This window comes from Megalops cyprinoides, chromosome 8 (genome assembly GCF_013368585.1).
Source record: "Megalops cyprinoides isolate fMegCyp1 chromosome 8, fMegCyp1.pri, whole genome shotgun sequence".
Lineage (NCBI taxonomy): Eukaryota > Metazoa > Chordata > Actinopteri > Elopiformes > Megalopidae > Megalops > Megalops cyprinoides.
The window spans coordinates 8,441,874-8,455,421 of NC_050590.1; the positions used below are offsets into that span (position 1 = coordinate 8,441,874).

A 13,548-nucleotide genomic window follows, 5' to 3' on the forward strand; every position below is an offset into this window, starting at 1 on the left:
CATTTCATGGAGAAAGATTGCATAGCGGTTAAAAAGATGAAATCGTTTTAGTGTCCTTGGTGCCAGTGCTGTGCTTTTTTTTTTGCCATCCTCTTTCTTCCCCCTTGTTTCCCAAGGTACACACCAGGCGTACAAGTCCTGTCTGATTCTCTCCCACAGACGTTTCTGGAGTGTCTGTTTCTTATCCTCCAGTGTGCAATGTGACATGTTCTGTTGTGAATATTAAAAGAAGAAAGCCAAGTCGTTCAGGCACAGATCTGCTGAAATATTCCTCAAGGTACAGGACTGTGTATGGGAGGTATCCATAAAACCAAGTTCACCTCGTTATTTTTCTTTCTCTTCTCCATAGGAAACATAGAATGCATTTCCCTTAACACAGTAGCTCAAACAACTGCAATATTTTATGGGGGGGTTGGGGGACTGGGGGGGGGGGGGGGACAAGCATGCACTAATTCATTTTCAAGTCGTTTTTGTGAATCTTCTCAGTAAAACATGAAATGGCACAAAGGCCTGTGCTTCCTTCTAGAAAGACGAAAAGATCCAGAATCCTCCAAACCCAACAGATGACGGACTGCTAATAAACTGTGTTTGTACAAACATCTCAATGGCTCTAGCAGTGAGAGAGAGCACAGACAGGCACTGTGCTGTGGTCAGGGCGTGGTCAGGATCTCTGTTCTGGGCCACAGTCCAGCTCACTGCAGGTGTCCCTCCTCAGAAAAGATCAGCTCCAGCACCGGGGACGAGGTGGGGTTCTCCCAACAGCTCGCATAAAAGCAGGGGTCCCAGTAGTCTGAGGTCAGGGAAGCCTTGCCATGTCACGTGACCGCCTTGCGCCCACACATCCTTCCTGGGAGCCCACTCAGAATCGTAAATGAAAGGTGCTGAAATCAAGAAGAGATGAACCCGGTCAGCGAGACAGGCAAGGAGAGGCACACTTTAGAAAAGCAGTTCCACACAATTTCAGGGAGCCTCTTTCACTTTCACTTTGAGAATAATGGCTCTTAATAGCTCCATTTCTGAGATTCCAAAGCCCCATATGCTTTAAAGACTGTTAGACGGGGATGAAAAAGTATACAGTATATGCCTCATTAAGTGTGTAAGTTTTTAAATAATAATTAAATTGAAATCAAGTTGGAAAAAAAGACCAGATGGCTCTTGATGAACTTTTGAAAGTGAGTTATACTGAATTAAATAAAAGTACAGGAAACTATACAGGGCATAACCATTTTATGCCTAACATTTTTAACATAAAGCATCTGTGTCTCTTTGAACCAAAAGTATAATAAAACATTACAATACCTGTAGGCAACACTTGCCCTGAATTCAATCAACATTTGTCCTTTACTTTGACTTACACATAAATCCAAGTATTACTTTAAAAAAAAAAACAACACAAACATATATTTCTATTAATATTGGAAACCAATGAACTTGCCAACTTGCCTATAAGCCTACAATAAACTATGTTTATAGAGCATAAAGGCAGCGCTGTAGCATAGTGGTTAAGGAACAGGACTTGTAACCAAAAACTTGCCAGTTCTTTTCCATGCTGGGGCACTGCTACTGTACCCTTAGGCAAGGTACCCACAATTGCTTCAGTAAAAAAATATCCAGCTGTATAAATGGATAATAAATGGATAACCAATGTAAGTAGCGTAAGAGTGTCTGCTAAATGGCAGTATTGTTTATGAAGAGGAAAATTTAAGGATAAATGCTGACTGAATGCAGGGATTAGTTCTGCAATACAATACTGATTTTCCAAATATCTAAATGTATTAAAGCAAAAAAGATACAGCGTAAATTGGTTAATATCACCCCACTCAACATGCCACATTTTTTTTCAAAAGCTATTGCTGTATGTTATTGATTGATAAACACTCATTTAACATCACTGGGAAACCTGTTTGCTCTCATCTTCAGAGTAGCCAGTTATGCCCTCTACACTTTTTATATGTATGGTAGAAAAATAATTAATAATAACTAATAATACCTTATTTAGCAACACATAACTCATCATAACCTTTTTTAGAATAAGGTAAAACCTCAGCTAATGTTCTGTGTTAACCACCTCAAATATGCTACAACTATATAAAGTAGCTTACTTAGGGACTACAACTCTTGTCCTGGCTACATGTCTGCCTATGTTTCAGCTGCCTTGGAGTCAGGTCCTGGGAGTAGGAAAACAGTGGGACTGGCTCAACAGAAACAGGTGTACTTTAAGAGTTTCAACTTCTTAAACTGGAAACCCCGAGTTAAGGTAAGGGCTGAATGCATGATTGCATGTCTAGCTGTGTGTTTCAGTTATCTCTAAATAATTTACATGTTTTACTCACAAACAGCATAACCCAAACATCCCATCATCAATTTCAAGGGTGGCGGTCTGTTTCTTATTTGCGACATTCCTGAATATACAGGACAGTTGGATATGCTGTATGGTTATTTCTTTATTATGAATACTACCTCTAGCTTGCCAGAACGAGAAAGATTTATTAAAATGTATAAAGTTAAATTTAATTTAGAGAAATGGTGTATAGCAGTTGGCATGCTCATCAAGTGTTATGCTATATGTAAGTAATCACTGTTTGGGGTCAAGAGCACTATGCGATGATTAAAAATAGTGGAAAATCAACTTCATTAGTATTCTTCATTTTACTGTAAAACACATGAATAAGCATATTTCCTGAATAAGAAAATATCCATGAATAAGCATAGTTCCTCAGCCTGGTGGAGCCATTAGATAACAATGCAAGCCCATTAAAAGCACACCCCACTTAATATCTGTTGGTCATTCAGTACGGCAGACGTTGCATTCTCTACAGTGGTAGGACTCCACTCAATGTGACCTCCACTGGTACTGTGTGGGACACAGGATGAGCTTTTCTTTCACCCATGACAGCCTGAATTTTGTTTCCCTCGACACATCAGTTAAATATGTACCAAACAGCATAGCTGTGACCCATTACCAACAATGGATGGACCTGCACACTCAATGCGTGGTGATTTACAGATTCTGTGGGGGTAAGGCAAAAAAAAAAAAAAAAGAGAGAGAGAGAGAGAGAAGAAAACCTTGGTGATGTGTCCACTCGTTCTCCCTCAATCACTTTCACGTCTCCCAGTTAGTCCCGCTTTATGAGGTCTTGGCAGATTAATCTCCTGGGGCATTTCATGCTTTTCTTGGCTTTTCCATTTAAAAGCGTTATGTGCCACTCTGGTGCCGGAACGAGGCTGACTGCCCCTAATGATTTACTAAGCAATTTCCCCGTAAGAAAAATGTGCCGGGTCTCACAGAACAGATCACTTGACTGGTGCCAAAGCAGAGTGCTAATACTCCCATTAAAGCACGAGCATGCCGCTAATGGTAACACTTTAGAGTGAAATAGAGTTCCCAGACTATCGTCTTGCCTCATGCTGGTCACTGATCCATTGACGGCTGGATCGCACCGCGTTTCATGAGGTGCTGAGGGATTGTGGGAGCTTCACACCTCGCAAGCCACGAGGGGCAAGGTGTTCAATTTCAGCAAATCTCCCTTTTTTTCGCGAGAGAGAGATGTGCATCTGTGAAGCTCAGACTCCTTGTAAAACTGCGGCCCAGGGATCAGCGGCCCCATAAAATGCACTCTGCAGCAAAATTACAGCCCTGACCATGCGGCAAGCGGGTCTACAACGCAGCATGTGATGTGTGATAGCACCAGAGAGATAAAGGTCAGTGAAACATTATATAATTTTCAGTTTACAATAAAAGCGGCTGATACAGACATGTCCTGCTTCACCAATTAATTCCACCATAAATTAATAATGTTTATAATGAATATGATTCATATGATCAAATAAAATGCTCTGTAAATACAATATAAATGGGGATCCTGAAATTATTAAATGTGATACTCTTCATGAGAGGTAGAAGAAGTGCTTTGTTATAATAAGCCCATTCACATTATGGGTGTTTTATGGGTGATTATTATAATCTTCACTCATGTGACTCAGTATACACACTTCTGAGATGTGGCCTGGGACAAAAACAACTGGCTTTGTCCTTAAGTAAGAGTGAAACTGACAAAAAAAAAAAAAAAAAAGCACCAGCCTGTCTGAATAGCAGTGAGAGTCAGTCATATCCACCCAACACAAAGATAACACATAGCATCAGGAGTGATTAACAGCTGTCTGGGGCCTTATCCAGTGACCGGGGAAACACATTATGTCCATCAAAAAAGGTGAATCAGGGTTTCCATCCAAACCCAAAGCAAGGCCTATGATTGACAGATTTATGAAAATTACCCCTGCCCACTTCACTCAACCCTTCGGCAATGTGGCTTTTTACAAGAGAGACGCTACCAGCTGGTTCAGGCTTTCAAATGATTACTGTTTACAATGCCATGATGGATGGGTCTACAGTAAAATGCCTTTGATCAAGCACTGCTTTCTTGCTGAATTTCTTACAGCTTACCACTGAAAGCAGCATTACACAGAATTGTCCAATTCTATCTACCAAACAGCTCCATCTCAGCATTTTAATTTTAACCCTGTGGTGCTTGAAACATGGACTTTAAAATAATTCCTGTTTTCCATTTAAAAGACACGAATAGATAACTTTGTTCTCACACTGGAACCAAGCAGTGGCTATGATTTGGAAATGCTGAACATTCTAAAGATGTACCCAAACCATGAATTCTACTATGTACTGACGTCGAAAAGGTAGAGGTAGAAAAAGGTAGAAAAAAGGCTATATGGGCAAGTACCTTAAGAAGTCAGGAGCCCTCGATATCATGTTTTCAAAGTCAGTGAAGGAGAGCTTTCTGTCCCCATCCAGGTCTGCCTCCTCAATGGTCTTCTCGCACACCATGTTTATCTCCTCTGGTGTCAGCTCCTCCTTTGTCAGCTTTTTCAATGTTTTCTTCAGATCCTCCTTACAGATAAAGTTGTCTGTGTTGAAGTCTGCCAAAATTTGAAGACGCACTGAGATGCTGAACTTATACGTAAAAGTCTAGTTTAACAGCTGCTTGAAGACATTACGATAAAGGCATTTAATGAATGAATTTCAATACCAGCCACAGCTGAAAAAAGACACCACTACTGATACAAAATCAAAATTAACTCACCATATATTTTGAAAGCATATACGGCTTTCAGTTCTCTAGGGGCCATTTCACTGAGCACTGAGAACATGTCCACAAAGTCATTGAAGCTGAGGTTGCCTTGCCCGTCCTCGGAGAAGCACTCCACAATGCGGTTTTTGAAGGGATTTTCCTGCACAGAACAACAACCAGTGTTAGAAGACTGTCTCTATCGTTTTCACTGATATCATTCAGCATATTGACAAAGAGAAAATTAACAAGGAAGGTGAGGAGAAAGAACAGAATTAGGAATCAGATAGAGGGAGGTAGAGAGGAAGAACGAGAGTAAATGTACAAGTAAGCTGGCAAGGATGGATGGAGAGGGTGGCTGTTGATGAAAAAGAGGATGAAGACACAGAACAGGAAGAGGAAGAGGCTTGAGTGCCACTAATTTGTCAGTTACTACATTTAAAGGGCTAATAAAGAAAAGATGAGAAGATTTTCCGAGAGTGGCCGCAAGTCTACAAACCCAATCAACGGCAATAAATCTGGGGAGGGTAATTGCCTCAGAGCGTGGGTTCAAGGAGAAAGCGAGGATACGGGGGCGGTATAGGGTGGCTGTGCCCCGCAGGTGCAGTGAATAACAGGAGTGAGTCATGCATCGGTGCACACAGATACAACGCTCAATCCAACAAGTGACTGAGTGCCATCATCCTTACGTAACTGAGCTGAAACCATGTCTTCAACATTACACAGACATGACACCTTTAGGGTGAAAACTGCCGAGATGAATGTGCAACGCCACGGACATGAGAAGGAAGGGGGATTGTGGTAAAGAAAGCAGAACTCTGATACAGAGAGAGATTACAAGTGTCCTACACTCAGAACGTGTGTGTTTATGTGTGTGTGTGTGTGTGTGTGTGTGTGTGTGTGTGGCGTGTATGTGTGCGTGTGCAGGTATATGTGTCTGTGCCTATGTTCTGCCCAAAGCTTGCATCTTTGTGCCATAATGAGAGATTGGTCTGGCTCTGTCCTTGTTTTGCCATTGCCAGTAATCCTGCCTCCTTCAGGATCTTATACAATTTTGCCAGGAGATTCTCTGCTGCAGACACCCAACAGCCAAGATCAAGGTCATTGACAATCTCACTGTCATTAATATACTACACAATGCTTAGCTTCCAGATACCAATGAATGAGCAAAAATCCCACCTACAAATGAAACTCTGCTCATTCATTAAAATCCAACAGGTTTGCAGGATTCGTCTCCACAAAACCACCCCTAGCTGCTTGAGAGTGGTGCATGTGCCACATGAAGCATTAGAACACTCTACTTCTAGATGCTGGGGGGCCAAGTCAGTTACAATAAAAACAAAATGGATTATTATTAAGGTAGCACAAGACAGAGGGAAATACACCCTTTATCTTCTTGGACACACAGCCAACCAAAGCCTAAAGCAAACTTGTATGTTGTTCATACATTTGCAGCAGTAAAGTAAACAGCCTCCTACACAGCCATGTCAACAGTCCACTGAATCGCTCCTCATCCATGGGAAAAGCTAATTAACACAGACATCTGCGCAGGTGGGGCGGTGATTAATGTTCCCTCTGATGACATTAGAAATATGGGAGGGGTGGGGGCATCAATCATTGTTCAAGTGGTCTCGGTCAGATTTCATCCAGTTCTGCTGAGGTTTACAGTCCTGAACCCCCCTGGCATTTTTACATGCGGCTCCAATAATATCTCCAGAGGGAATACATTATCACAAGTCCTTTTAAAGCCATAACCCTCTGGGGGGTGGGGGGTGGGGGACATTTGGTGTGACGGATGATCATGTAAAACTCAATCCATCATGGAATTGTGCTGCAGGGGCAGCAATATAAAAATTACAGGCAACCGCAATGTGTGTGTTAACATGCTGCGCTTGTACCTTCCTGGATTCACAAGCCTGCATAAATGCTTATATTACTGAGATGAATTTCCACACTCAATGTACAATGTCGTCTTTTCAGCTAACTGATGCTTTAAAGGGGCGTCATCATCCAAAAAAAAAAACAAAACTATTATTTCAGTTCTGAGTAGGTAAAAGACACATAAATATAACAGCCATTCAGCATTGTCCTATGAAAGCTTGTGTTAAGCATTATAAACCTGCCCAGCTGCCCTGATGGTGTGAATATATTTAACAGAGAAAGAGGTGAGTGATGACAGGCGAGGAGGAGTCTGCATGGCAGAGTTTGATGCATGCAGTTTTAATTGGGACATTACACGGGATCAGTTCCCAGCTATCTGGCTTAGACTAATGAATGATCCTCTTATTATCCTCCATTGAGTTATGGCCTCGCGGCCATTGCATGTTTGCCTTTCTGAATAGTGCTATTGCTCTGCACTTCAATAATATATTAAAACAAAAATCCCAGGCTTGTTCCAACACCCCTGCTCTGGAAATAAAACTTATGCTGCTATGCAACCATGAAATTACACAGCGACAAAATCTGAGGTGGAAAATAAGTATTTTCATGCAGTGTTAACTTTCAGCAGCTGAGAGGGTAGTCTCAAATTTCTCCACAGACAGTGTTACAATATGTCATATAAATAGCACGGCTATTGTGCCCATTAAAAACCTATTTGTTCCTATAAAATAAAGTGGCATGAGATTAGATATCGAGCTACATGTGTAGCACAGGGTCCGAGGTCAAATGTTCAATTTACTGTATTAAAAGGCCTTTGAGGTGCTTGGTCTGTCATATTTATAATCATGGAAGCTAAAGAGTAAGTGCATGTAGCCCCTACTGTATACAAAAGGCACCAAAAGGTGGATTTGAACTGGCACTCCACATGTCATAAAACTTCTTTTAAGAGACCATGCTCCCCAAAAGACCCAGGTCCACAAAACATCAGACTAATAACACAGACAACACCTGGCAAATGTACAGAATTTGCACCGTACCTACAAGGCACCTTGGGTGGGTCTGTTAGAAAATAAAATACAATGATAGCATTTGTTTGGACCAGTAAACCAGACCTGTTAGATGTGCTGTAAGTTATACTTAGATAAGATCTACTGTACAAGACAATCATAACTCAATTCACTACATCAAAAAAACATAGTTTTCTCAGACTTGTAAGGGCAATTCTTTACTACACAATTTCACCTTCATTCATGCTATCTGATGTTGTAACCCAACATAAAAGTAGTTTATGGATCTAACTTTATTTTTGAATGAGGCCCGTGGCTTTGCAAGAGGTAGGCGGACACAGAACACGGTCGATAAATCTCTAAGCAGCGTGCCTACCTCACAATCACGACTTTTTTATGCCTACCAGAGGCTGCCAAAAGCCAAGGCATGAGAATATTGCAGGAGCGATCGACTTTGAGCGTGATGTTCTGCTATGGTTTTATTTCCTATGTACTCTTCATAAGTGTCCTATCCTTTCATTATTAGCTACACGTGTCAAATTAGCAGGCTTTCAAATGAGCCCGGGTTTTAAAGTACTTTAATCCCTTGCAGTTCTGTAATCCACTGTTTCCTTGCTGTGGTAATTGGTCCATCGATCTGAGTTCTCTCTCCTGTATTGACAGGGGACAGTGCAGCAGAACACACCAGCAAGGCCATCCTTCAGGATGGAGCATTGAAAGCAGGCTGCCACAGAGGTTATCTGTGTGGGAGACATCTAATTCCACCATTTTCCAGTCTCTGGAAAAGCATACAGGCTGTCTGAGAGCTATTTGCTTGATAACCGTCATGTCATGTGTACAATGCTGCAGTCAAGATGAGCTATGAACCCACAGTGCACTGAAAATGGATACGAGGTATCAGTCCAGAAGTGGCATTAGTTTCGCAGGAGTAAAGAGATAGCCTTGAAAAAAAAATCCCTTTCCCTTGCCTGAACTGGCCACAAAATAAGGGCAATACACATCTCAGAAAAAAATGTACTTTTTTTTTAATGTGTTCAATAAGTAAATTCCTGCTTTTTCTCTTTCTTGGGACACTATACTCTCCTCCTCACACAGATCTTCCAATGAATGAGCCTTATTGCATATGAGATCTGACCAATCACGGGTGGTTGATTCAGCAGAAGGCGGAGCCTTGTCCACTGACAGTGTGACAGATGAGCTAATGATTGCCACAGTAATTCTTATCAGTGCCAATCTACTCTTGCTCCCCCAACAAACCCTCACACATCTCCACGGCAAACATTTCCTAAGGATCTCACAATCATCTCTTCTTGCTCTACAAATGTCCTGTGCTCTCAGAATCACTAGTTACATCCAAGTATGATGTCCATGAGACTCTGCACTGCAATCTGACTCTGCTGGTGTTACACTGCTTCACCGTACAGGAATTAACTACTGCATGTGTAGACTTAATTTGTGTATGTACATGCTGCTGCTGCTTCTGCTCCAGCAGCCCTTTTTAATCCTAATACTATTTCTCCCTAACAAGACACAACAGACTTCCTTAATGAGAACCATTATAGATGAAAGACTCGGTTGCTCATACTGTAATATTCAAAACCTTGGGGACAAACCAAAGCAAACCAGCACTAAATGACCTACTCAGCACAAGCAACGCAAATCTCAGAGGGCGTTTGTGATACACATGGGAAAAAATGTTCTACTAGGCAACATGCACTGTGTTTACACTAAGAAATTGGAAATTTTTGATAATATAATGATTTTGATAGTACTGATAAAGTTGATGATACTGGCAGTTTATTAAGCAGAAGCATGTTGCATTCAGCAGTGGACAATGATTTCCATATTTGTACATTGTAATAGTGAGTCTCAAAAAAACAGAGTTGAGTTGTTTCTGCATCATAAGTTAACACCCTACAAATGATGTAAAAATGTCAGTGTTACCTTCAGTTCTGGCATGTTGACTATGAGTGCTAAGGGCACTTTGACATCTGGGTCATTGGTATAGTCCATTGGTACTAATTGTGGAGCCAGCTCATGGTATCTCCCATGTAACCTAAAACACATGCAGAAAATAACTGTTAATTATCCATGCATCACTGAAATATTTACTGCAGCCAGTCTGTAGGTTGCAAACATCGTAAGTACAAGCACACAGTATCACCTAAATAGAGGAAACAACATGAATGATCGGGAAACAGCATTCCAAAAGCTCTATGCTTCTGACAACATTTAGTACCCCAACATTTAGTACCTGGAAAAAAAAGGCAGACATGAGACTAATAGTGACAGTTTTTTTTTCATGACGCTTCTGTGAAGATCCCATCGGCACAGATGAGGCCGGCTCAGAGACAGCTGGGTTTTAGTGGAAAAGACATGATCCTGTTTATTGGCCCCCTTGCACTGCGCTGCAATGTGACCCAGACCCCGGCGGCAGTGATCCCCCCCACGCCTCCTTATCTCGCCGCGCAGGAAGTTGCAATCCCCACACCCATCGTGTAATAAAACAGGCCCAGAAGCATCTGGAAAGATGAGCGCGCCGACAACAGCCTGCAGATTCATGAGAGCTGTCTGGAGCACAGCTTTCAGGGGAGAGTTTTTCTCTAAAGTCTGCATTGTGCTGTCAAAGGGTCCTCAAGGGGTATTTGCATAGATACTGCCTCCCTCCCAACACACACATCCTATTCAGAGAAAAACTATATTTAACAGGGTTATTTGGTACACAATATCCATTACTATGAGAATATTTAACAACCAGTGTTAAGATAAATAGCCAGATAACTTACGTAGCTAGCCACATGGGCTCAATCTGTGTGGGGTTCAAAGGTTGGTTAGGAAAAACAACACCAAAATCAATTTGTTTGATTGGTGTTGGAGTCACTGCACAATGGCAGACTACCTCATCGTGAGTCATATCTCATCAAGGTGAGTTTCAACATTTCTTGTTTTTTATGGTCCTGGATATTTTGAGCATACAAGGCCAAAATACAAATATTTCCTTTAAATGCACAAAGACTACAAAGAAAGACATTGTCAGACTAGTTGCATTGTTTGATAATGGATTTGGAAAATAACAACAATGACCACAGAGAGGACAGTGAGGCTGGTACTTCACCTAAAGTCTGCTCTAATAAGATACATAAACCGGCTCCAAATGTTGAAAGAAATAGTACGGCAATAGTACAAAGTCACGTAAGATGTCAAATGAGCAATGAAGATTGGCTGACTCCTCACAGCTGTGCCATAATTTGATGGGGAAGTGAGAGCAGTATCTCCTGTAGCCTTAATCCTTCACCGAGAATATCATAATGACAAAAATGGAAATCAGCCTCAGTGTCTGTGAAATTATTATTCATTTTAGCAGGTGATTTGGGAGGCCAATCCAAATGAGCAAACTAACGAGATTAGGATACTACACAATGCCCCTGAATCTGACCTGGAACTGCTGGAGGATGAGGACACTGAACAGTGCCCCTGAATCTGACCTGTAACTGCTAGAAGTACCCCTGAATCTTACCTGAGCCTAATAAACAATTGGAGTGCTGCTCGTCCACACAAACTCCACATCAGTGACTCTGAACTGTCTACAAGCATTCAACACAGGTTTGTCATGACATCTGTAGCTGTGTCATTCACAGTTCAAATGCCAAGAACTGTTTCCTTCTGTCTGATATGCTTGAGTCAGTGACTACCTCCTAGATTTAACCTATTATTTTTCCTCAAATTTGACCCCTATTTATTACCTTTTTCATCTCAAGCACAATTTGCTAAGTTCGGTGATCACCTGAATGAATGAGAAATATTGTGTTTGCATTGACTTGTACTCATTTGCATGCTTGCATCCATTTGCACGCTTGCATTCATTTGTCGGTCACAGGAGTACATCTAACTGAAGACTTCAAAATGCTGTGTACTAAACCAACTAACATAATAAATAGGTTGGCTACCACATAAAAGCATGATGGTAACTTTTACACAAGCTCCTCCGATTACAGCAGTGTATTGTAGCAGTAATGACTGAAATCAAGAGGAGTGTTCGAGCAGTAAACACACCTCCATTTATCAGCTGTACCAGGGTCAGTCGAGTCAAATCCATTCCACCACTCAGTGACCCTCTGACCTGGTGATACCCCTTCATTTCCCATCAGTATGCAGTTACCATGGCAGCATTAGCCTGCTAAGAAGGCATCAATCATTGTAGAAAACACCCCCTTGGGCAGACAGTCAAGATGGCTGTCAGAGACGAGGATGTGTGTCAGGTCGTGGCGCACTTTAATGTTCTCCAATATCCATAAATAAAAAGGACTGTGAGATGCTGATTGATTCTTCTGGGACTTGCAGATTTCCCTGCGCTGAATGATTTTCACAATCTCTTAGCAGGGGAAAATTAATTCCCATTCATCTTACTATTTCTGTGATTGCACTCCTAGTTTGCATACTGTCGCAAGGACCTCATGCGGATTATACCTGCCACACTGCTTGATCAGTGCAAACCCCATTGCTAGCCTTGCATAATGGTGTCACAATATATGCTTGGGTGGCTTCAAACAAGGCCCTGGAATGCTTTATCAGGCTATAAAAGCTTAAGACTCCATTAGTTTCCACAGTTACTGTTTATTTTGTCTCATGTACATTGGCAGCAGTGTTATTAAAGCCTGAGAAAAACTGAAGTCATCTGCTAGTGTCCAAGACAGCTGGGCCTTTATGACATAACAGATGATGGAAAGAATACTAACTGATGCATTACTTTCAGCAGAAGAAAGTTACCTTGTTTCAATCGAAATGACAAACTAAACATAATTGAATTAGTCCATGAACACGCTAGTTTGACTGATTCTTTTAAAAACTGCCGTAATGCATTATAATTTATTTTTAATAGGAACCTGAATAATAGGCTGACAAGCACTGTTGAATGTGAAATGTAATATATCACATAGATTTCACTGTAAAAATACATTTTGCTGATCCATGATTCTGGTCAGGACAGACAGCTCCATAATACTATCTAAAGGTACTATCCATCCACATTGTGTTTTTGGCTAATGCAAGAGTATGCATTTTTGAAGCTCTGAGAATGGTCTTTACCTCACTTAAATTGGATTTAAGGCCTAATTTCAATGCTTCCATACAAAGCATGTGTTGGCTTCAAAGTTTTTGAAAGTCAAGTGTGGAAATACGCTCACAAACCTGACTGAGAGGCAGGATCTTGAGAGGAGCTAAAGAAAACCAAACACATCAATGTCCTCTACTGTGACATTTGTGCCATTTATGGGTTTTCTCTTTTTTTGCCGTTTTATGCTGCTGACCAAAGTCCAGGTCCCTTTGGGTTCATACATTCCCTTTCTTTAAGAGACACGGTGGAGAAACTTCCACCCGGTTAAGTATGGCGTAAAATGCTGGCGCAGTGCTAAGTGCCTCCCTGACCTAATACTGCTCATTGATGGTGCTGCTGGTCCGTGACTCTGAAGATCTCTCTGGCTCCGAGGATCAACGTATTTCAGAAATAATGAAAGTTCTCTGCGACACAATGCCCTCGAGGCTGGCGAGAAAATGGCGGGAACGGCTCATTGATGGGGAAT

General features: G+C 41.4%; 1 protein-coding gene across 1 annotated transcript in view; it reads right to left on the bottom strand.

Moving 5' to 3' along the window:
* Nucleotides 1-660: 660 nt before the first annotated feature.
* LOC118782384 (calcium and integrin-binding family member 2-like) overlaps nucleotides 661-13,548 on the bottom strand; it is a 33,670-nt gene continuing 20,782 nt past the window's right edge. The window contains exons 3-6 of the mRNA XM_036535713.1: nucleotides 9,914-10,025; nucleotides 5,097-5,244; nucleotides 4,737-4,932; nucleotides 661-881 (exon numbers count right to left, since the gene is read on the bottom strand). Of these exons, the coding sequence (XP_036391606.1) occupies nucleotides 860-881; nucleotides 4,737-4,932; nucleotides 5,097-5,244; nucleotides 9,914-10,025 (478 nt within the window). The 3' untranslated portion in view covers nucleotides 661-859. The remainder of the gene's footprint in view (nucleotides 882-4,736; nucleotides 4,933-5,096; nucleotides 5,245-9,913; nucleotides 10,026-13,548) is intronic.